A 23,758-nucleotide genomic window follows, 5' to 3' on the forward strand; every position below is an offset into this window, starting at 1 on the left:
CTGCCCTTTCGGACTCGGTTACAGAGGAGGCCTTCCGCTCGCAGCGGCCTCTCCAGCACCCCTTTTAGGCCTGGCACCCCTGCAGGTGCCCAGGCCGCACGCCAAACGCGGGCCCACGCCGGTTACCTGGCTGCGCGCTCGCGCTCTGCCTCGCTACTCACCCGAATCGCACTTAGTGCTGGGCTCGCGCCAGCGTTGTGAACGCACAATTAGTTTAAACTATGGCCCCGCCCCCTCGCGCGGCCCTCTGATTGGCCTCTGTCGGCCGTTGACTTACGCGGGGCACGCTTAAGGACCCGGGAAAAGGAAGTTTGAGGGCCACTGGGAAAGAGAAGGGGTATCACCGCTTCCGGACCCCGGCCTGGACTTGAAGGCAAAGACAACCACAAATCCCAGCGTCACCCGCGGCCTTAGAGCCCCGCCCATGACAAACTACAGGTCCCGGTAAGCACCGCGTCAGTTCTTATGGCGCCTGCCGGGTCGTGGTGACGAAAGCAGTTGCCATGGAGTTGCCCTGAGTAACCGTGAGGCAGTGGCACGCCAAGACTGGAGAGGAAGCGACTGCGGGTGAGTCGGGCGGGAAAACAGGAAACCTGTTCTAGGGGACAAGAGATCTATGGAGAAGGGAGGGGCACTCACAGAATGACTAAGAACCTCCCTGCTCGTATATCTGAGATTTCCCCAACCGACCCTCATCACCTTTCACAGTGAACAAGACACAACACTCACACGGGACAAACTGGGCAAGGGGAACAGAGGGAGGGAAAGGCGTTGAGATATATATCCATACAGATTTGGGGATGCTTAAGAACCTCCCCTAGGGCCAGGAGCGGTGGCTCACGCTTGTAATCCCAACACTTTGGGAGACAAAGGCAGGCGGATCGCTTAAGGCCAGGAGTTCGAGACCAGCCTGAGAAACATGGCGAACCCTGTCTCTACCAAAAATACAAAAAAATTAGCCGGGCTTGGTGGCGCGCTCCAGTGGCCCCACCTGCTAGGGAGGCTGAGGTGGGAGGATCGCTTGAGCCCAGAGATTGAAGCTGCAGTGAGTTGCAGTGATCACGCAACTACACTCCAGCGTGGGCTACAGAGCAATATCCCCATCTCAAAACAAAAGGAAACAAAACAAAACAACGAACCCCGCTCCCAACGCAAACATAAGGCTCCCAAAATCGGATGCTTCAAGTTCCAGGCATAACCTGGGAGATCAGAAACGCCCTCAGAAATGGAGTTTTCCTCTGAGGAACTGAGACCTCCTTCCAAGACATGTGGTTAGCATTAGATAGAATAAATCGCAGTCCCTACCCTAATTCTGGAGATGTAGGAAACTTCCTGGGGCGTGAAGTGCCTCTTTCCTTCCTCTTCCAAGGAGTAAAACCCTTTCTCAACCTGTCCTCAGATTCCCTTTTCTCCTCACACCTTCTCCATGGTCCGCTATTCAAAGCTCTACAGTTAGAGATTCATTCTTTTTAGTCCTCACGACAGATCTATTACATTTAGTAACCTACCCAATGCTTTCACAGTCTGTCTTTTGATACTCTTAACAGCTCTGTGAATCAAAGATATTTATCTTCATTTCACAGATTGGAAAACTGAAACCTAGAGAAAAGGGACTTGCCCAAGGCCACGCACCAAATTAGTGACAGAGCTAGAACTAGACTCCAGTTCTCCAACTTCCAGCTAAGTCTCTTTAGCTTCAGCCTACTGCCTCTATAGCTGAAGGACTTGTTCCAAGGAACAAGTTAAACTACCCCAGGGAAAAGGAACCTGTATGCCTACTTTGGATTATTTACACTTCCTCTGGAATGAATTTCAGATCCTCCCCTGAAAGTTTTAATGGGGAAAAGGAACTAGAGAGACTAAGACAATGAAACTTCAACATTTTTAACTAAACAGGAAACAGAAGTGCTAACACAGCACCCATGTCTGAAGTGACCACCATGATTAGCTGGTTTCTAGCTGGTGGCTAGCTGGCCCTGATTGGTCCACTTACTACCTTAAAGTTCTCCCAGGTTTGGTCCTACGCCTCTTGCTACTGCACTCTATATTCTCTTCTTGGGTACCCCTCTACACCCACAACTTCATTTTCCACCTGTATGCAAATGTACACAAGTGTGTATCTCTAGCCCAGTCCTCATCTCTAAGCTCCAGATCTATATAGCCAATTGCCTCCTCAACATCTCCTTTAGGATACCTCAAAGGCAACCCAAACTCTACATTTCTGAAATTGAAACCAATCTCTGTGTATCCCAACCCTTTCCTCCAAGTCTGGATCTCTTCCAGTGCTCCTACCTTTATCCACAATATACACAAGCCCAAAACCCAAGAGTTAATACCTCTTCCATTTACTTAATACCTCTTCCATTTCCCATCTGTCATTAAGTCTTATCAGCTTTACTTCCTGAATATCTTCTATATAGGTCCTGCCATATTTGCATACTGCAACCAGAGTAATCCTTCAAAATGCAAAGCTGATAATTGTTCACTCTCCACCCCACCCCCAATTTTCTTTTTTGTTTTTTCAAGGCAGAGTTTCACTCTTGTTGCCCAGGCTGGAGTGCAATGGCACAATCTCGGCTCACAGCAACCTCCTCCCAGTTTCAAGCAATTCTCTTGTCTCAGCCTCCCAAGTAGCTGGGATTACAGGCATGCGCCACCACACCCAGCTAATTTTGTGTTTTTAGTAGAGATGGGGTTTCTTCATGTTGGTCAGGCTGGTCTCAAACTCCCAACCTCAGGTCATCTGCCCACCTTGGCCTCCCAAAGTGCTGAGATTACAGGCGTGAGCCACCACGCCTAGCCAACCCCCATTTAATATTAATACTTTGTGGTTTCCTATTGCTCCCATCTCTCCAGCCTCCAGTCTAACCATACATATTCCTCCTTCTCTCCCCTTCAGTTATATAACCTTTAAGGTCTTCAAAATTTCCAAGTGTCCTTCCACCATAGAACCTTTGCATATAGCAGTCACATCTGCCTGGAATGCTCATTCCACAGCACCCCCTACCCCATAAGTTAATTTGTACTTATCCTTTGGATTTCTCTCAGTCACTTCTTCAGGAATGTCTTCCTGTAGACTGTTCAGACCAGGTCAGATCCCTCAATTACAGCAACCTCATGTCCCTCTCCTTTGTAGTGTTATTTAGTTGCAATTTTTAATGTGTTTGTTAAGCACCTACTACTTGCCAGTACTATGAGATACAACTGTAAGAAAAATATGGTTTCTGCCCTGGTGGTGTTTATGGACATACAGATAGTAAGCAGATAATTATAGTGTTATGAGTGCTACCATGGAAATCATAGCACTATAATTACAGATTTTAGGATAAAGGTAGACTTGTCAGAAAAGTTGAAACCTGATCTGAGCCCTGAAGTAAGAATTAGCAAAGCAAAAGGAGGAGAGAAAAACTATATTCCAAGCAGACAGAGCTGGAAGGAGACACTGTTCCACTTAGAGGCCCAGCAGCAGGTCCGAGGAACTTATGGTGAGTAGTTACATTTGGCTGGACTGCAGAATTAGAGTTGAGATGGTAGTAGAGGCGAGTAAACAGAAGCCAGGTTGAATCTTGGGCCTCCTTTTGGCACCTGGGAATATAACCTCCCAGAATAATTAGATTATGTAGCAGATTTTTCTTTTTTCTTTTCTTTTTTCTTTTGACAGAGTCTTGCTCTGTTGCCCAGACTGGAGTGCAGTGGCACAGTCATAGCTCACTGCAGCCTCGAACTCCTGGGCTTGAGCCATACTCCTACCTCAGCCTCCCAAGTAGCTGGGACTGCAGGTGTGAGCTGCCATGCCTGGCTAAATACGTGGCAGATTTTTCATAGCAGTCTTTGATTTTTTTTCTAACGTCAGTCCATCATCAGAAACTCTCAGGCCAGGCTGTTGAATCTCCTATCAGATTTATGTGATTATTCCTCAAAGCTTCCTGTGTTATCATGTTGCAACTTGCCTGAGAGAGGTCAGGCATAGGCTAGCAACAATCAAATTACAAACTTTAGTAATTTCCCAAAACTGAAAACAGTTTTCTGTCAACTTGGGATTGGTTAAATAAAGTTAAATTAAGTGTATAACATTAAAGTAAGATACATAGGATAAAATACTTTACAACTATTAAAAAGGGTAATAATCTACAACAATTCGAAAATTTAAAAATAGGTTTATAAAGGAATATTGTTTATTTAAAAATATACATAATCTAGGCCGGGCACAGTGGCTCACACCTGTAATCCCAGCACTTCGGGAGGCCAAGGTAAGTGAATAGCTTGAGCCCAGGAGTTTGAGACCAGCCTAAGCAACATGGCAAAACTGTGTCTCTACAAAAAAAATACAAAAATTAGCAGGGTGTAGTGACGTGTGCCTGTAGTCCCAGCTACTCGGGAGGCTGAGGTGGTGGGATTGCCTAAGCCCAGGAGGCAGAGGTTGCAGTGAGCTGAAGTGGCACCACTGCACTCCAGCCTGCGCAACAGAGTGAGACCTTGTCTCAAAAAAAAAAAAAAAAAAAAAAAAAAGAAAGAAAAAAGAAAACCACGCATGTGCATGTGTGTATGTATAAAACCTTATTAGCTATACATTCTAGGAGGTTATATTCCCAAACTGTTAATGGAGATTCAAACTTTGAGTTCCTATTTGATGTACTTCTCCATGTCATTTCACTTTATTCATCTATCATCTATCATATTAGCTTTTACAATTAAAAAACAAAACAGTTAAAGATACTGTCAATTTGGAAATGAGAAATTCCAGTTCCGAAACAAGGCAGGTATTCCCCTAACCTTGTTATTCATCAAGTCAGTCAGTCTGGACAGATGAAGGTGCTGGCATCTGATTATCTCCTGGTCATAAGCCAGAATAGCAGATGGGAAAGACTGACTCCAAAAACACAGCCACAGGATTAAGCATGGCAGCATCAAGGCTTTGTCAGTTCTCTCCAGCAGTCAAGCTCTCTATGTGATACCCTGAAGACTCCATTAATTCCTTCATTTCTTCTTTCATTTTTCCATTGTCCATCCATTTTCATTTGTCCATCAAACCTTTAGTGAATATGCATTTTTTTTTTTTGCCAGGTTCAATGTAGGGTAATGATGAGAAGGGAGAAAGAAGTCTGAGTCTTGTCCCTGTCCTCAAGCTTACAGGGAGTAAACAAAGTTGGTTATAATGAAATTAACAAAGAATACAACTGCTTCCATTTATTGAGCACCTGATGCCAGATGTACAATAGTTCTCAAAGTAGGGTTTGTCTCCATTTCACAGATGAGTAAACAGGCTGAAATAAAATTTTGTTCAATAAAATTTTGTTCAAAGTACAGTGGGGGCATGCCGAAGTTAGCTATTGCTGTGTAACAAACCATCCCAAAACACAGTGGCTTAAGATAATAAACATTTATTATTGCTTCTAAGTCTTAGAGTCAGCTGGATGGTTCTGGTTTGGCTGGGCTTACTCATGTGTCGGCAGTCATCCGTGGGTTGGGTGACTCTCCTGATCTTGACTGGGGGTAGGCTGACTGTGGGTTAGTCTAGGATGGCTTCAGCTGGAATCAATGGCTCCTTCGCATGTCTCTCACCTACACATCTCATAACCCTTCAGCAGATCAGCCATGTTCTCATGGCACTGGCAGAGAGCAAGAAGGCAGGCCTCCTTTAACGCTTCTGTTTGTTTCATGTTTATCAACATCCCACTGGCTAAAACAAGTCACATGTCTGGGCCCAGCATCAGAGTGAGATGGAACTATAATGTTATAGGCAAAAAGGGATGGATACAGGGGAGACCATGAATAGGGATCATCAAAACAATCAGCCTAACACAGGATACATTAACCAATTTTATCTGGAAAAGAAAGGCTTTATAGAAGAGGGTACACTAGAACTGAGTGTTGAAACATGAGAGAGTATTCACTAAGTGGGCAGCTGTTACTTGGAACTGGATGCAGGCTGGTTTGCCACAATCAACAGAAACTCAGCAGGTCTTTCTGTGCTCATGACAGAGTTCTATTATTTGTATCTTGGCTTCATTTCTTCTGGTCAGGCACAGAGCAGCAAGCACTCAACAAATGTTTGCTGAATTGAACTGAATATCTTACTGTGAACAAGGTGTGGACTGAAACAGCTGAACCTGGGAGCCAATTGTTAGAACAGCTTAGCATCAACTCTTCTGAAACAGAAATCCTCAGAATTGGCAGTTTCTCATTCATTCATCCCACAAACATTTTCTGAGTGCCTGTTGTAAACCTGGTTCTATGTTGGATAATGAATAAGACGCGATACTAGCTCACAGCCTGGGCTACAGCTTAAATGCAGAAGGCTAAAAATTTAACCACCTTCTTGGGGCTCCATTTGTAGTACTAATTCAGAAAATGCAACAGGAGCTGGTGCTACACAAAATCAGAAGTCTTTAGGAACTGCACTGGGGTTCTCTGATAGTCAAGAAAACTAACAGTAAAAATCTGCCCTTAAGTATTTCAAGTTAAAATCCATGTTCAGTGGTGCATAACTCTGGGGTACCAACCCAGTATTTACTTCGAGAAAAGTATCCAATCTTGTTCAAAGGTATCAAATCTGTTGTAGGTGCTGAAGTGGGATGGGCTTCTGTATAAGCTAGGTTCCTCTAGTTCTATAGTACACAGCAGGTTCCTCTATTTTTACAAAAGAATAAAGTGTTCTTGGCCGGGCGCGGTGGCTCAAGCCTGTAATCCCAGCACTTTGGGAGGCCGAGACGGGCGGATCACGAGGTCAGGAGATCGAGACCATCCTGGCTAACACGGTGAAACCCCGTCTCTACTAAAAATACAAGAAAATTAGCCAGGCGAGGTGGCGGGCGCCTGTAGTCCCAGCTACTCGGGAGGCTGAGGCAGGAGAATGGCGTGAACCCAGGGGGGGCGGAGCTTGCAGTGAGTCGAGATCGCGCTACTGCACTCCAGCCTGGGGCACAGAGCAAGACTCCGTCTCAAAAAAAAAAAAAAAAAAAGAATAAAGTGTTCTTTGTTGTCTGCCTGTAGATTTAATATCTAAAAGATTCAAGTCTCCCTAATTGACAATCCATGCCCATGGGACCAGTTCATAACAGAAGCTGTGAAGTGACTCAAGCTGGCACTTCCCCAAAGCTCAGTTGGGACTGCTATTTTTTTCAGAACAAGACATTCATTTTCCTCTAAACCTACTGAACTCTATCCATGTATATGTTAAATTGCCAAAAAAAAAAAAAAAAAGAATTTACTTGAACTGTATTAAGCTTCAACTGAATTATAAGATATCAGGTCCTTGGTTTTCAACAGAAATTCTTTCTTTTTTCTCTTTTTTTTTTTTTTTTTCTGAGACAGAGTCTTGCTCTGTTGCCTAGGCTGGAATGCAGTGGCACAATTATAGCTCACTGCAACCTCCAACTCCTAGGCTCAAGCAATCCAACTGCCTCAGCCTCCCGAGTAAGAAATTCCACTTTAAGGTTGTTTGCCAATTTCATTGTCTCTGCAAACTAATTTATCCTTTGAATCCAATGATGAGAACTGCAATTCCAAGGTTTCTCTTTTTGCTTTGGCTGCCAGGAATTTCACAGCTAAATGTAGGCTTAGATTCTTAAAGTGCCTGGCACATCTCTCTCTTCCTGTAATCTAGTTTCTGATCTTTCTCTTCCATTTTTAACTTTCTAATCTGCACTGTCCAGTATGGTAGCCACTAGTCATGTACATTTGACAGGTAGGCTGGTCCAAATTGGGATGTGCTGTAAGTGTAAAATATCTCAGAAGGTTTTAATATTGATTACATATTGAATGATTTTTTGATATACTGGGTAAAATAAAGTTAATAAAATTAACTTTACCACTTCATTTTACTTATTTTGGCTACTAGAAAATTTTAAATTATATATGTGGCTTGCATTTGTGACATTATATTTCTAGTGGACAGCACTATTCTGCAAATCATCTGTTTCATGACTGTGTTATTATTGTAAACCTGAAATCCTTTTGGAAAGCAGGTGAAGTAATACAAACAATAATACAAAGGTGGCAGCAGTGGATGGAATGAGAAAGGGGAGGTCGACTGGGACAAGTTCTTGTCCTATATCCTTATCAATTTGTCTTTTGCTTGTGTGATTCACACACAAACCCCTTGTTAAAGTGTGTTGTCAGCTCTCTTTATCCCAGGTGAGTAGTATTCTCATGGTTCTCCCTTGTCTCCAGAAAAACCTCAGCTTTACTTTAGCTAACAAATTGGAAACCATCTGATAAGACAATTCACACCACATTGCAAGTGACTGATAACAACATTGTGTTCATCCCTCTCAGGGAGTATTTCCATTTTAACCGGAAACAATCCCTGAACCCACAGGAATGAATCCCTAATGGTGGAGTTTCAGGCATCAGTGACAGGTGAGAGGTAGACTCTGGTTTTGTGTGTGTGTATGTTTATATGTGTATGGCTACATTCAGGATAGGGCTGAAAGTAGGGTCTTTGGATGGAAAGGTAATGGAGCTGACACAGAAGCCAAGTGGAGAAGGTGGCAAATCCCCAGCTGGGCCAGACTGAGAGGGGCAGTCAGACACCAATCAGATGTGGTGCAGGCCCTCAGGGATTTGTTAAGCAATAGAATAGCCCAGTTGATGTCACCAGAGGGTGGATATCAAGACAGTCTCCATGGTAGCTACTGTAGAGTAACAGAAAGGGTCTCAGAGTCAGGAGATTATGACTGCAGTCTACAACTGACTCATTGGCTTAACTCTGGGCAAGTCCTTTTACCCCTTGGGTTTCAGTTTCTTCATCTGGCATTTTCCAGACAAAGAAATGGGTGTTACAACTCTCAAATGAGTTCTAAGAGATGTGAAGGTGCTCTGAGAAGTAGAAAATGCTCTATACATGCAAGGAATCGTGATTCGTATCTTAAAATGGAAATACAGCCAGGCAGACCTAGAGTAGTAGAGGATAGAAAGCAGGGATGGAAGACTATGGGGAAACCTGAAGGCGCTGTACTTGAAACACCTGTCTTTCTCTGTCCTCCCAGGCTGAACCCGGACTCCCAGGGCACCTGCTTTCACCTGATGAAGGATGGCCTGAACTATGAACAAACGGGACTATATGAACACTTCGGTACAGGAGCCCCCTCTTGACTACTCCTTCAGAAGCATCCACGTCATTCAAGGTCAGCCCCCAGAGCACAGCATTCCACTCACTAAGGCAGCAGGCCCAGTGTGGTCCCCAGGGAGAAACCATAATCTTCTACTTAAAAACCTAAAGAGATTCTTCCTATATGCTTGCAGATGTGTTGTTACTGTCTTTTGGAGGGTAGGGGAGAGTGAGAGGTTTTTTTTTTTTTTTTTTTGTCTTTTTGTTTGTTTTGTTTTTGCCCCTGACACAGCCCCAGGAGATCCTAAGAACATGTGCCCCTGTTTGTTTTTTTTAAGGAGCAAATCTGAAAGGAAACAGGGGGCTATCACAGTAGTTGATCATCTTTAAAAGAAGCCAGGCTACAGCAGGAAAGTCAAGTGGAAGAAAACTGGGAAGCCAGTCTACCAGCCAATAGTTTTATTCTCCTGTTTTTACCTGAAGAGAGGAGGAAAACACAGGCTCCTATGGAGTCCCAGCAAGTAGGCAAAACCCTTCTCCTCTGTCTGCAGACACAAGCCTATTCTGACTGGTCAAACATGAGGGGTCTTAGCAACAAACTGGCATAGTTCTAGTTTAAATACTTACTGACAAATTTCTTACACTCATTCCAGCCATATCCAAGTTTATTCCATCATCATCTACACTTATTGCAGATTCCAACACTGCCCACACTCGCTACCATTTTGCCATTCAATGTCTTTGTAAATGGGTAGCTAGTCCCTTCAGGAGGGAACATAGGGAGGCTCTCAGCCATGTCATATTCCCAATGAGTCATTCATTCTTCCTAGGGAAGTTCCGCCATCCCTGGCTTTTGTTATCTGCTCTTTCATTAAAGCATCAGTCCATCTGTCCTCACAGAACACACGTTAACATCCACTGTTTTAGAACTATTATTTGGCTTTAATCTTCTCTCAGGCAATTGGTAGCCACCACCTTTAAGCTCGGGAAGCTGGCAAATAGCACCAGTCTTAGCTTGGGTTTAGGGTCTACTTGCGTTATCATCAGCCACAGTGGTAACTCATATTTGTTCTCTCACGAGCACACAGCCACCTACTGTGATCTTTATTGTGCACTGCATCACTTCTGATGTAGTCCATGTTTCACAAGGGGTTTTAGCTGCAATAGTAACTATCTCTAAGACAGGTGAAATAACAGAGGTGGAAGTATACCTCCTACCTATCACGGGAGTTTCTAACTCTGATGGAGGAGGTGTAGCTCTGCCCTCTATGGAGTCCCCAGAATTGGGAGAGAGACAGGCAGTACCAAGGGTAACTCTACATCACAAAACGTAATTGGTACAGATGCCCCATCCTTCTTTCGACCATTCAGTATTTACTGAGCACTTACTATTAAGCATTTATATATGTGTGTGTGTGTTTGTGTGTGTGTGTGTCATATGTATATGCCAGGTATTGTGCTCCTTGCTAGATGTGTGAGAGGCACATCAAAGGCCCAAAAGGTCAGAGTCCATTCAGATTCCCCAGAGCTTCTGAAAAACTTATTTACAGCTGGGGTTAAGGGATACAATAGAGTTTGGGGGTACTTGGCACACTATTTGCTGAATGAATACATATTACAGAATATGAAATGGCAGTGCCTTTGGAAGCCATCTAATCTGTGCTCCCACCAACCCAGATCCTCTAACTTTTCACAAACCTAGAGTGTTAAGGAAGTCTCCCACCATATTCACCTACCAACCCCTTCCAGTTTGTGGTTGAGGGATGACACAGGGAAGTTCTATCAAACTAACTTGTATTCTGACAGATGGAAACAGCTACATGGCAGCCTTTCAGAGAAAGGAAAACAGGAACATAGTTTCCCAGATCTTCCTGGAGCTAAACGCTCCCCAGTTCTCAAAGCACCGATATTTGTGGTCCAGCTTCCAGACCTGCTTTGGCCTACTCTGAACAAGGAACTTTACAGATTCTTAGGCAGTATAGTGCGTTGGTAGAATCTGAGAGGAGCAGCAACCTGTGGCAGCCTGGATATACCACTCCATCCCTGATAAGAGCAGCTCCAGCCAGCATCAAGTTTTAGGCAACTCCGTCCCACCAGTGATTCCCTCTGAGCTTGGCCTCCAGCCCATGCTCAGTGGCATTCCCCAAGCTGCTACCTTATCACATGGGGCACTAGTTCATGTGGGGTTATTTTGACCTTAATTTTGATTCATCTGTGTCATTCTATTTCAGGGTTTTCAGGAGGTGTAGGGAGGGAGGCAGGATTAGGAATTCATGAGCTGGGGGACGCCGTTCTAGTACCCTCCTGCAACCTCAGGCCCCAACTGTGGGTCCTGCTCACTCTAGGACTAAGGCAGAGAGCCATCTGGTGGATGCTGCCTGACCTGCAGCTGAGGAGGAGGCGAGGTGGGCGTGGAAGGGCAAAGGGTGTCCCTCCAGTAGAGAGCAGAAAAGAGAATGAAGAAAGCTGGCTAGCTTCGGCAAATACTACATACTTCCTTCCCTAGAGGTGAACTAGGAAACCAAAAGCTTAGCAGCAATGGGAAAAATACAGTTACCTCAGGCAGACCTGGCATCTGGTTCTGACTCTACGACTTTAAACTTGGGCAAGGCCCATCCTCTTTCTGGACCTCATTTTGAAAAAGTAGGAGTGAGGGTTTGGGGTGTTCCATACACCTGGGTTTTAACATAATCCTATTCCCTATTCTCTCTCCTCCTCAGCCAAACTTTCTGAGGATGTTGTTTATGCTAACTGCTCATATCCATTCACTCTTTTTTTGGTAGAGACGGGGTTTCATGATGTTGCCCAGGCTGGTCTCAAACGCCTAGGCTCAAGCAAACCTCCTCCCTTGGCCTCCCAAAGTGCTGGGATTACAGGCATGAACCCAGCCTCCATTCACTCTTGAACTCACTCACTTCAATCTGGCTTCTACCCCCAGACCCTTGCCATTCCACTGAAGCAGCCCTTACCAAGGTTACTAGGGACTTCTAAGTTGCCAGAATTACTTTTTAGTCCTTACCTCCCTGGAACTTACTACTATAAACTATTTACTCCCTGAACATCTTTAAACTGTCCTCTCCTGATTTTCCCTGATTATTTAACTTCTCTAATGGATTCTTCTTCCTCTCTGACCTTCCTCCCTACCCTCACTCTCCATGAGGAATCTCATCTCTTTCCCTAACTTGTATGCCTTCTTTGCTAACGATTCTCAAGTCTGTGTCTCCTGAGCTTCCGACCTTCATCTCCAACTACCTACTTGGCTTCTCCACCTTTTTGTACAGGAACCTCGAACACACCAAAGCTAAGCCTGAACTCATCACCTTCCCAATGCTGTTTCTTCTTCCCGTAATTCCTTACTAGTTAATACAACTGGCCACCTCCCTTTAATATTCTTCTACCTTTACATCCAGTCAACCAAATTATGTTGATTGTAGGTCCGTCCCTCTCATGTCTTGCTTGGATGACTCAAACAGCCAAATTGGTCATTCGGTCCAACTCACTCCCTAAAATCCATATTCCACACTGACACTTCACAGTGATCTTTCTGAAATAAAAGATTTGAATCATTTGCTTTAAAAACTCTGGTGCCTTCCCATTACCTACATGGTAAAGCCCAAGATCCTTAGCCTGGCATTCGAGACTTTTGACTAGATTCCTGCCTCTTCTTTTCCTCTTTGTCCCCCTTGTGCAGTGCGTGCGAGCACTTGTGCAGGCACACAAACCTGCCCCAGACTCCCCGGCTGTCCTGTACCTCTACCTTTCTTCATGCTGTTCCCTGCCTTTTTACCCTTCTTTGCCTGAAAAACATCTCCTAATCCACTGAGATTCAGTTCAGGCTTCACCTGCCCTGGGAAACCTCCCTGAGCTCCCATACTGGGTCAATAGCCTCTCTTCTGTGCTGCTACGAAACGACTATTATATAGCACTTATCACATCATATTGCCAGTTTGCTCCCATCTTGCCCGTATAAGCTCCTCTAAGGCACAAATGTCTGCTCTCTGCCCTATTACTCATACAAAGTCTGCAACAGACTGTCTCTCATTTTGTTTATCACTGTGTATCCAGTACCTGGCATACTGCAGGTACTCAACATTAATGGAAAGAGAGGGAGGATGTCAGAGTGTATTCCACTGAAGTGAATTCTATAGGCTTTACCAGTGGTTAATTCAGGATTTTGTGTTATCATCTACTCGGCTTAAGCCCAACAATTCTCGTTCTTAGTTTTTCTCAACCTGACACTGATTTGGTATACAAAAGACCCAGTGGTACAGTGGACATGAGAAGTCCATGTAACCTGAAAAGCCAAGAGTTTGAGATAGAAGTCTCTGGCCCTTAATCTAAACTTACTGATTGCTGGAAGCTATGGGACAGGGTTGCACTAGACTCAGCTACAGCTTGGATGGCTAATCTTCCCAGCTCTGTCCCTTCCCACCCCCTCAAGCCAGAAAAGCAAAGATGATACCCAAGTCTCACTTTGTCCCCACAGACCTGGTAAATGAGGAGCCAAGGACAGGACTACGACCACTGAAGCGTTCAAAGTCAGGGAAATCACTGACCCAGTCCCTGTGGCTGAATAACAATGTTCTCAATGATCTGAGAGACTTCAACCAGGTGGCTTCACAGCTGTTGGAGCACCCAGAGAACCTGGCCTGGATCGACTTGTCGTTTAATGACCTGACTTCCATTGACCCTGTGAGTTCCTAACACTAGGAATCCAGTCGGGGGAGCCTGAAGCCACTTTGTTCAGCCCCCAACCTCTCCACTCCTACATGTTATCAAGGAAGTAGTGAGGCAGCATGGTGCAGTCAAGGCTAGGGGGCCAGACAGATGTAGGTTCAAATCCTGGGTTTGCCTCTTACTGACTTTGAGCAAGCTACCTAACTTCTCAAAACTGCAGCCTCCTTGTCTGAAAAATGAGGATAATACGCCAGTATCATAAAGGTTTTGTGAGGATTGAACAAAAGTACATGAAAACCAACAAACAACTGGTACATCAGAGGCTGAAGTAAAATTGTAACTGTCACTGGGCACCCACTGTGTCCTGTGCTGGGTTCTCCTGTGGAAGAGGTAGTCAATAAAAGTACAGCACTTACTTTCTGTGAACTCAGATTCAAGTTTTAAGAAATAAAGTTTGGCCTTTTCTGGTCCAAGATCCCTAAGAGGGGAAAGGAGCTGGAGCATGACTTGGAAACTATTCCCCTGGTGTGGTGATCTCAATTTAATCAGTATTTTAAAAGCTTCTTATGTGCCTAGCATGATACTCTCTTCCCGTTGCTCGCTGTGATAGAATCGTAGATCACCAAAGCTGGAAAGGTCTTCAGTGAAGGGGCAACTAAGGCTGACAGAGAGGCAGGAGAGGCAAGTCAGTGGCAGTGCTGGTACCCAGGCCCATCCTCCTGACCCTCAGATCACAGCTTCTTTTCAGTGTGATGCCCTGTATGTCTTAAAAGGTAAATAACAGTAGATTAGAGTCATACAGTATGGCTGTGGAGGGTTGGAGTGGAGGGCAGATTGTTGCCCACATTCTTTCTTCTCTGCCCACAAATCAGCCCTGAGCAGAGATTAAGGGTCCTGTCCTGTCTAGCCTGGCTTTTGGTTTCCTTCCCCAACAGGTCCTAACAACTTTCTTCAACCTGAGTGTCCTCTATCTTCACGGCAACAGCATCCAGCACCTGGGGGAGGTGAATAAGCTGGCTCTCCTTCCTCGGCTCCGGAGTCTGACACTCCATGGGAACCCCATGGAGGAAGAGAAAGGGTATAGGTAAGTGCCCTGCCCCTGGAGGTAGGGTCTAGCTGGGCTCCCTTAAGGGAAAGGAGGAGGAGAAACAAGAAATCTAAGACCATTCTTCTGCCATGCTTAGACCTGGGAAGTGGGTAGCCGACCTCTAAGCATTCCTTGCTCTCAGTCAGGATAAACTTAATCTTCCCCAAACTATGCTCAAGTCCCTCCATTCCTTGCAGTCCAGGAAGACAACAGTACCTGGTGGAGGGGGAAGGGGATTTTGGTGGGGGGTCTGGCCCCTAGCCTGAGTCTTCCCCACAGGCAATATGTGCTGTGCACCCTGCCCCATATCACCACGTTCGACTTCAGTGGGGTCACCAAAGCAGACCGCACCACAGCTGAAGTCTGGAAACGCATGAACATCAAGCCCAAGAAGGCCCGGATCAAGCAGAATACACTTTGAGGCTCCCACGACCCTAGTAGTCCTAAAGGCCTGAGAATAGACAGCATGGTTTGACAATAAATGATTTGAGCTGTTGAGCAGATGAGAAGTCACTTACACCTTGTAGAGATGTTCTCTAACTCAGGCAACTGCAAGTAGCTCTAGCCTTTTCTTTTTTTTTTTTTTTTGAGACAGAGTCTCACTCTGTTGCACAGGCTGGAGTACAGTGGCACGATCTTGGCTCACAGGAACCTCTGCCTCCCAGGTTCAAGAGATTCTCCTGTCTCAGCCTCTCCAGTAGCTGTGATTATAGGCGCACACCACCATGACTGGCTTTTTTTTTTTTTTTTTTTGGAGACAGTTTCGCTCTTGTCGCCCAGGCTGGAGTGCAGTGGTACGATCTCAGCTCGCTGCAACCTCCACCTCCCAGGTTCAAGCAATTCTCCTGCCTCAGCCTCCTGAGTAGCTGGGATTACAGGCGCCTGCTACCACACCCAGCTAATTTTTTACATTTTAGTAGAGACAAGATTTCGCCATGTTGGCCAGGCTTGTCTCGAACTCCTGACCTCAGGTGATCCACCCACTTCAGCCTCTCAAAGTGCTGGGATTACAAGTGTAAGCCACCACCCCTGGCCTTTTTTTGTATTTTTAGTAGAGATGGGGTTTTGCCATATTGGCCAGGCTGGTCTCGAACTCCTGACCTCAGGTGATCCGCCCACCTCAGCTTCCCAAAGTGCTAGATTACGGGTATAAGCCACTATACCTGGCCAGCTCTAGTCTTATTTTGCTGAAAAAAGGAGGCAATTGAGGGACAGGCCTGCTGGTCTGAGACTGGAGACCCGGGTTTACCACATAGCCTTGGGAAATTTATCTAACTTTCTGGGCCCCTTTGTACTTCTCAGCTTAGAGATTTGGGGGTTAAAGTAGATCAGTAATTTCCAAACTCTTCAGAGTACCAGGGTCTGTAGAGATGCCTCACAGGCCTCCATGACAGGCCAAGAAGATGGGCTATGATCTCTGAAACCAGCCCCCACTTCAATCAGATCAAAGTTAATTCCATTCTATGTTTTATATGCTGGGATTCTGCTTAGGATTTCATTTGATAAAAAGAATCTTCTGCTTAAAAACATTTGCTTGCTGACTCCACATTACGTATTCCCAGAAGAGTCTGGTCTGCTTTCACTCTCCACCCGTCGACCTGCGGTGTCTCCCTTCACCCCCAGGGGCTGCTGGTAATTCCACTGAGTCTCAGGCAGGGCCCCCAAGAATCAAAGCTGCCTCAGATTCAGGTCTGTTCAGCTTTGACAGTGTTCCCATCATCACTGGACAAGGGACAAGAACAGTCTCATCCAATCTGAGGTTAGCCCAAGCCAGGTCTCAGCTAGGAGCTGACACCCTAAACCCTTATCTCCTGGATTCATCTTCAGTGCCTCTGCAAGATGCCCCCTACCCCCCATCTTACTCTCATAGACCTGAGTAGTCAAAAGTAGAATGGATAGGACAGAGGGGCCAGAACCAGCACATGGATGAATATACTTCCTTTATCGAGGGTGACAAACCAAAACAAAAAAAAGACCAAACATGTAAAAACCCAGGGTTCTAGAAATACAAACTCAATTCATTCAAATTCAAGCTCATCCAGACCCTGGTCACAAACCCTCGTGAGGTGCATGTGAGCACCAAGTCAGGGAGAGGGGGCAGGAGTGACTTTGAGGCCAAGAGAGAGGGTGGGAAGGGGATCTCCCTAGGTCCCCTGGTGATCACCCCCCACCCAAACTGGTATCTCCACATTCTCAATGACTATGACGACATACCAGGCTCTGTCCTTTTGGCCCCCACCCCATCCCTGGCCAGAGCTTCAAAGGCCAGTCCCAAAAGGTTCTACCCTCACTTGCTCAGGCTTCCAGCCTTCCTCTTCTCCTCCTTCTTCACATTTTTCTCTGTGATTAGTAGCAGGTTAGGGTACTATATAAGCCGCAGTGAGGCTGGGGGCCAAGGGGGTGGGGTAGAGATGGGATGAAGAGAGGAGAAGAGCTGTCCAAGGACCCCTCTCTTCATGGGATCCCAAACTGTACAACCAGCTCCTCTTTTGCGTCCACACGGATCTGAGAAAGTGCACTGTAGGCATATGCAGCTATCCTGGAGACCTAAGACAGAGAGGGACCGGGGAGGAGAGGAACAGAGACAGGTGAGGAGGCCGATCAGGAAAAAGAGGGAGGGGAGATTAGATGGTGATGAAGGAGAAGGAGGGAATGATGGGGAACAGGAAGGCAGAGAGAAAGACAGGGATGGGAGAGACAGAAGGAAAAGAACAAAGGGGAGTGAAACAATAAAGGTTGCGGGAAGGAGATAGGAAAGACATACGTTAAGAGAACGAGGTGAGAGGGAACTGGGGCCCACAAGGCTACCAGGCTCCCTAACTCCATCTTCCCTACCTCCTCTGAGGCAGAGTGGGTGAACCCTCTGCCATACCCTGGGCAGTGTGGGAAGGGTGGGCAGGGGCAGGCAAGGGGTGTCTCACCTGCTGCAAATCAGAGAACGGGATGGGCTCACTGGCCAGCACTTGGTGGGGCTGGCTGGTAAGAGACGGCAGCGGTGGCAGCTTCTTCCAATGGGTCAGGCTGCTGCTCAGCACAGCCAAGCGGGTGCTGACCGAGAGAGGGGGTGGGGGTACGCAGTTAAGCCACAGTCTGCCCTGCCCAGCCCAGGTAAGCCTCATCCCCTCAGGCCAGAGAAGCAGGGTGCTGAGGGGGGTATCTGGGAGGGAAGGTCTCAGCTCATCACAGACTCACTCTAGGCCCACCTCCCTTGGCCTCAATGCCCTCGAGAGTGTCACAGGGTAAACAGGGCTGACATGAATATTTACTGAAGCACCCAAGTGATCTGTGGTCAGTCTCCAGGGCTGCACCAAATGAGAAGCTTGGACTAGGGGCCAGGCTCCGAAGCTGGAACAGTGATGGAGGGTAGGAGCCCAAGTAGCCTGAGGGACCCATGCTGGCCAGGTGCTCACCTGTACTGCCTGGCACGGTCCATGTACTCATGCTGCTCCATGCCCTGTGAGTCTGCAGCAGATACATCAATGATGTTGCTTTGGGGAGAAGAGACAGAGATGACATGACAGGTGCTTTTGAGAAGGACAAACAGGACTCAGTGCCAGGTACCAACTCCAGGGTTATCTGACTCCAGTTTCCCTCCTGCCTACTGGAGCAGGGCTGGACATGGAGGCACCTCTCTCCAGTGACCTTATCCCATCCCCCATGTCCTGAGCCTCGCTCCTTCTATCCTGGCCTTTAATATGGATAGAGGAGCTCTGACCCAGGCCTGGTCCTCTGACATTTACCTGGCTGTCTTGGCAAGGATGGAAGAGAGTAGGGCCTGCTCATCAGTGCGAGCGGAAGGCAGGCTGTGGTAGTTGGGCTCGGCTCCATTGAGAGCTTTGGTAGGGGGGCTGCTAGGGTCCAGCAGCAGCTTCCGTTCCTCTCGGTCCTAGAAGTGGTCATGGGAGAGAAGTCAGCCCCAGGACCCTTAGATCCTGCCTTTCATGGGTGCTACCCTCAGCCCAGCTCTGACCTTAAACACCAAAAATATTTCTATAAGGAATATCCAAAGTGCCCAGCTTTATGGAATGCCAGATAAGACTCAGTTCCTGCCTATCCTTGGGAGCTCAGCTGAGTTGGTGTTCTAGGATAAACGAGAGTGGAGCCAGGCAGTCCTAGAGGCCCTGAAAAAAGGGACAGAGGCACAAAGCAGATAGTCAGCAATAGCCCTGGAGCTTAAAAAACATTCTAGGACCTGGCAGAGAAAGGATACTAGAGGCTGGAAGACAGAGGAGCTGAGACATGGCAAAGCAATGGGAGCTAAAGGGGAAACCAGTGCAAGTCAGGAGCCCAAGAACAGCCCTCCTCATCCCCCAGGACCAGGCCCTCCCCAGCAAAGCTGTTTCCTTCCAAGATGGAAGCCCTGATGAGTCCAGACAAGGCCCTAGGCCCCAAGGGAAAGCAAGCCCAACCTCTCCATGGCCATTTCTCAAATTATGTCAGGGCAGGAATCCCAGCCCAGCTCTGGGTCACACAGTACAAGTGTGTTCCCTTCTTGAAGGCAGGTCCCTAGGAAGGTGTTCACCCTCTTGTGCTCTGGTGCTCTTTTTCAGAATCAAACTGAGTGTACGAGGTGTATCCTGATCTGAGCAGTAGAGCTGTACCCGTGTGTGGTGATTCATACTGGGAATCCCAACACTTTGGGAGCCCAAAGCAGGAGGATTGCTTGAGTCCAGGAGTTTGAGACCAGCTCGGGCAACAAAGCAAGACCTTGTCTCTACCAAAAAAAAAAAAAATTAGCTGGACTTGGTAGTGTGAGCCCTGCAGTCCCAGCTACTTGGGAGGCTGAAGTGCAAGGACTGTATGAACCCAGGGTTTGAGGCTGCAGTGAGCTAGGATTGTGCCACTGTACTCCAGCCTGGGCAAGAGAGCAAGACCCCATCTCAAAACAAACAACAATGGAGCTATTCCCACCCTTGCTAAACCACCTGAGTAGCCCATGTAAATTTTCAGCAGCCCTGTTACTGCTGGCCTATGCTGATAATCACAACCCCTGAACTAACGTAAGACCAAACCAAGCTTCCTCACTGGTTTGGTCTTACTACTTGTCCTGTTTCAGTCCCCTGTTCTATCTACCGTAATATTTCTGGATTTGACCCTGCCTTGAGTCCATCAGCTGCAAATCCTTGATTGCTGTTATCAGTGGTAAATTGGAAAAACAGACCTGCTGGGTATCTATCCAACCCATAAAGAGCAAGAGTGCCCTGGACAAAGCCAAGGATGGGCCCAGGGGGACATCCTGGCTAATGCTGACTCACCAACCTTCAGTGTCAGACTCCTCAATGCTCCCCTCCAGGCCTGTCTCAGTTCCTCAGTCTTTCCTGCTGCAGGCTCCAGCTCCCCTGCCCACAACTCCACAACTCTCCTTGTAGAGGGCTACTTCCTCCTGCCCTGCTTAGGGAGGCCCAGCCTTTTCACCTTACTCTTCTTTCTCAAGCCTAGGTTGCCCAAGTGTCCTCAGGCAATTTGATCCAGTTCCCAGCAGCAAAAGACAGAAGCTGTGGGCTTTGCCCCATTACCTCTATAAACTCCCAGACACCCTTCTTCCCTAAAACACAGGCTCAGTATTAAAGAGCTAAAAAGACAAAATGTTTGCCAAAGATAAAACTATGTATTTCTAAGGAAAGCTGGCTCCATAATGAGGCCCAAGTTAGCTTCCTATGTGTCTGTCCTTCTCCCAGCTCCACTTCAGACAGATCTTCCTGCAGGACAGGGTAGTCTCTTCCCTATCAGGGGTTCTTCAAGAAGAAGGTTGGCTGATCACTTCTCAGCCTTCAGCTAAGATCAAGGGAGGAACAACATTGTTTTCTTGAAACCTAGACTTAAAGAAGAGGCCATGCTACCCCCTTCAGAGTAGACAAGTATCACCCCACTCCCGAAGTGCGAGTGGAGCATGGGTTAGGTTTGTCACATCAAGGTTTGTCTCTGCGTCAGTGTAACCCAAGAGGCAGGGTTTCACTGTCTACCTTAGCACAGACATAGCACCCTGCCCATGACTGGCCACCTGGTCTAGGGGCATAGATGAGACTGCTTGGTCCCATGGATAAAGTACATGGCTTGGCATCAGAACACCTGGGCATTAGCACTTCTCAGCTTGGCCAAATCACTTAGCTTCTCTGAACTTTTTCCTCACCTTTAAATAGACATAACCCACACTAATATGACAGATGTCTGGCAAGAGTCAAATTAGATAACTATCAAGGCCCTTTGTAAACTGTAATGTGTTGTACATTTTTTATTGTGATAAAGAGACAGAGATGAGAGTGGGAGAAGAGCCTGCCCAAGAACTGAAAGAGGGACTCTGGGAGGTGGATGGTTACGGCTCTTGCTACGTGAGGCCTCAAATCACCCAGCAGTGATTAAACACCTTCTCTGGGTGTTAGGAACAGAAAGGAGAGCCCACCAAGGAGAAGGTAGAGATTCAGGAGAGCAGCAGGCCCAGCTCTCCCTTCCAAGTAGAAGCTGGTATCCTTTCTCATAAGGCATTAATCCTTCTTGACTCATTCCCTGCAAGAGTCCACACTATGCTTTAAGGGACAATTTTCCACTAGGCCACAGCTCTCCCAGTAGGCAGGGTTATTGTTGTCTCTTTCTCAAAAAGGTGGAGGTGAAGTGAGAGGTATTAGGCATGACACATGCCTAACACAGAGCAAAGGAAATATGTGTTCACTGGGTGTATGAAGAATTGAGAACCAGAAGCGACCCTTGCTTCCCATACAAATGACATTTTCTTTTTTTTTTTTTTTTTTTTTTTTTTTGAGACGAAGTCTCACTCTGTCTCCCAGGCTGGAGTGCAGTGGCCGGATCTCAGCTCACTGCAAGCTCCGCCTCCCGGGTCCACGCCATTCTCCTGTCTCAGCCTCCAGAGTAGCTGGGACTACAGGCGCCCGCCACCTCACCCGGCTAGTTTTTTTTTTGTATTTTTTAGTAGAGACGGGGTTTCACCGTGTTAGCCAGGATGGTCTCGATCTCCTGACCTCATGATCCACCCGTCTCGGCCTCCCAAAGTGCTGGGATTACAGGCTTCAGCCACCGCGCCCGGCCACAAATGACATTTTCCTAAGCTTAAACCCTTAATCCAAAATACGTTCACTGAAGAAATAACTACTTCCCAAGTACCAGTGATATAATCTATTTTTGTGACCATCTCCCCTATTAGACTGTGAGCTACTTGAAACCTTTCTACTTTCTCAGGTCTACTATATGTTCAAATGTAGAATCCAGGGTTAGAGACGATCAAAAAAGGAGAGTGGACAGCAACTTGTAACTTCATCCTTGAATGTCAGGCCAGGCGGGGCAGGGATTAGAATGTGGAGAGAAGTGAGAATGCACTAAGAGGAAGAGGGAGAATTTAAAACTGTACAGGTCTCCCCAGCCTAAGCCTTTCGTCAGAGGGATCAGATCTACAGCCAAATTCTCAGAACAGGCATGTCTCCAGCTAAAGGAACCCTCAGGCCCCAGACAGACTGCACTGAGGCAAGCCAAACTCAGAACCAAATGAACTTCCCGCTCCATTTCTCTTTTACCACAATCTAGTCAAAGCTAAACCCTCTTTGTTGCTTCCCAGACAATTTCCCCCATGTCCCGATGTCCTCACTGTATCCATTAAATCCTTCATTGGCCAACTCAAAGGCCACCAACTTCCAGAATCGTCCTCTGGCCCTAAACTAGCAGCGACCTTCCTTCTGCAACCCCAGGGACTAAGACGATACATGAATTCCTGATTCATCGCAGGACAGCCTAACTCAGGGCCTCAGCTTACCCACCCCTGCAATGGATTCGCAAAGCCCACTAATACAGAGAAGACAGGAAGCTGGGAAGGGAGTATTTCCCGGGGACCTAGACTGAGGATCCTTGAATCTGGAAAGTTTTGAAGGTAGGAGCAAACGGAAGTGGTGGGAGCGAGCCGGACAGGCGGCTGCCTGTACACCCCGAGGCGGGGACCGCGTAGAAAGCTGGGGCTTTAACTGGGGTAGGAGTCCGGCTTGGCGTCTCCTGTGTAATCTGTCCCCTCCAGGCCTCCGTATTCAGTGAGCCCTGCAGTCCGGCTGCCCGTTCTCCGCAGATTTCTTTCTGGGGCCCCAAGCCCCAGGGTCTTAGCCCTCATTCCCGAGCCCCGCCTGCCGCGGCCGCACCTGGTCCGAGTCCTCGTTCTCGCTGCTGTAGCAGCACCCCATGGCCGGGGTCAGGCCGGGCGCTCAGGCCGCGCCGAGGAGGGACGGCGTCCGTCAGGAGCCCTTCCGGTCACATGACCCGCAACTGCCTCCCGCAGGCAACCACCCGCCGCCACCCCCCGTATCCCTTCTCCCGGAGCCGCTGGGCCGCCTCAGGCAATACCCCGGCTTCCGGTCCCGCCCGCTAGCGCGTGATCGTTGTCAACCAATGGGAAGGCGTAACCGGACACGCAGGCAAGTGAAGCGAGGAAAGGGAGGGGCGGATCACATGACTTCATCTTTCCAGTCTCTAACCTGGCAGTAGTGGCCGTCGTGAATTGTGTTATGCGTTCTCGTGGCCACTAGGCCACTTCTCTGGGCCATTGAGCGAACTCGTACCAAATGCCCTTGTATGCTCGTGATATACTCTTCTAAATGCCATGCGAGGGGCGAGTGGGATCCAGGCCTGACGCTCCTAGATCGTACAGCCTGGGTGCACACACAGAGGATCCAGATGACCGGTACCCAGTAGGGGAACAGAGGGTGTATCGCCCAGCTGGGCTGGGGGTGAATACACGGAGGGTGTATTCTGCACCTGGGCTGGGGATCTGCGACTTACAGGAAGAAGGGACCTTATACTACCTTCACATGCTGACGCGGAGCGGAGATAAATCCTGGTGGAGGAGATAGAAATCACCTCACTGACCTCTCTGCCTTCAGGCTTTTATCTTTAATTCTGCCTTTTTTTTTTACAGGACCCATAGTAAATCTAACGCACAAAGCTGACCATCA

At 47.4% G+C, this 23,758-nt stretch overlaps 3 protein-coding genes across 9 annotated transcripts in view; 1 reads left to right on the forward strand and 2 right to left on the reverse strand.

Annotated features, from left to right (window-relative positions):
* Positions 1–375, reverse strand: part of NUMA1 (nuclear mitotic apparatus protein 1) — an 81,191-nt gene extending 80,816 nt beyond the window's left edge. For both annotated transcript variants that reach the window (XM_025356902.1, XM_025356903.1), the window contains exon 1: positions 127–375. The gene's annotated coding sequence lies outside the window, so the exon portion shown is untranslated. The remainder of the gene's footprint in view (positions 1–126) is intronic.
* LOC112606438 (leucine-rich repeat-containing protein 51) lies at positions 1–16,343 on the forward strand. 4 transcript variants are annotated; one of them, XM_025356912.1, is made up of 6 exons: positions 1–567; positions 8,278–8,361; positions 8,991–9,128; positions 13,539–13,744; positions 14,665–14,813; positions 16,168–16,343. In XM_025356912.1, exons 3-6 carry the CDS (start codon positions 9,047–9,049, stop codon positions 16,205–16,207), a joined length of 477 nt encoding a protein of 158 aa, XP_025212697.1. In that variant the 5' UTR covers positions 1–567; positions 8,278–8,361; positions 8,991–9,046; the 3' UTR covers positions 16,208–16,343. The 4 variants fall into 4 exon arrangements, with proteins under 4 accessions (XP_025212697.1, XP_025212696.1, XP_025212694.1 ...); XM_025356909.1 differs by lacking the exon at positions 16,168–16,343 and adding an exon at positions 15,096–15,551 and having other exon boundaries at positions 278–567; XM_025356910.1 differs by lacking the exon at positions 16,168–16,343 and adding an exon at positions 15,096–15,551 and having other exon boundaries at positions 532–567; positions 8,321–8,361.
* On the reverse strand, positions 4,634–23,153 carry LAMTOR1 (late endosomal/lysosomal adaptor, MAPK and MTOR activator 1). 3 transcript variants are annotated; one of them, XR_003115636.1, is made up of 6 exons: positions 22,949–23,148; positions 18,557–18,702; positions 18,227–18,304; positions 17,738–17,864; positions 17,108–17,363; positions 12,192–12,203 (listed from the first exon to the last, which is right to left on the reverse strand). XR_003115636.1 is itself a non-coding variant. In XM_025356928.1 (5 exons), the coding sequence occupies exons 1-5, from the start codon at positions 22,988–22,990 to the stop codon at positions 6,075–6,077; spliced, it is 429 nt and encodes a 142-aa protein (XP_025212713.1). In that variant the 5' UTR covers positions 22,991–23,148; the 3' UTR covers positions 4,634–6,074. The 3 variants fall into 3 exon arrangements, 2 of the variants coding, with proteins under 2 accessions (XP_025212713.1, XP_025212712.1); XM_025356928.1 differs by lacking the exons at positions 12,192–12,203; positions 17,108–17,363 and adding an exon at positions 4,634–6,110; XM_025356927.1 differs by lacking the exon at positions 12,192–12,203 and having other exon boundaries at positions 16,740–17,363; positions 22,949–23,153.
* Positions 23,154–23,758: the final 605 nt, after the last annotated feature.

The sequence above is a fragment of the Theropithecus gelada genome, chromosome 14, assembly GCF_003255815.1.
Source record: "Theropithecus gelada isolate Dixy chromosome 14, Tgel_1.0, whole genome shotgun sequence".
NCBI classification, from domain to species: domain Eukaryota; kingdom Metazoa; phylum Chordata; class Mammalia; order Primates; family Cercopithecidae; genus Theropithecus; species Theropithecus gelada.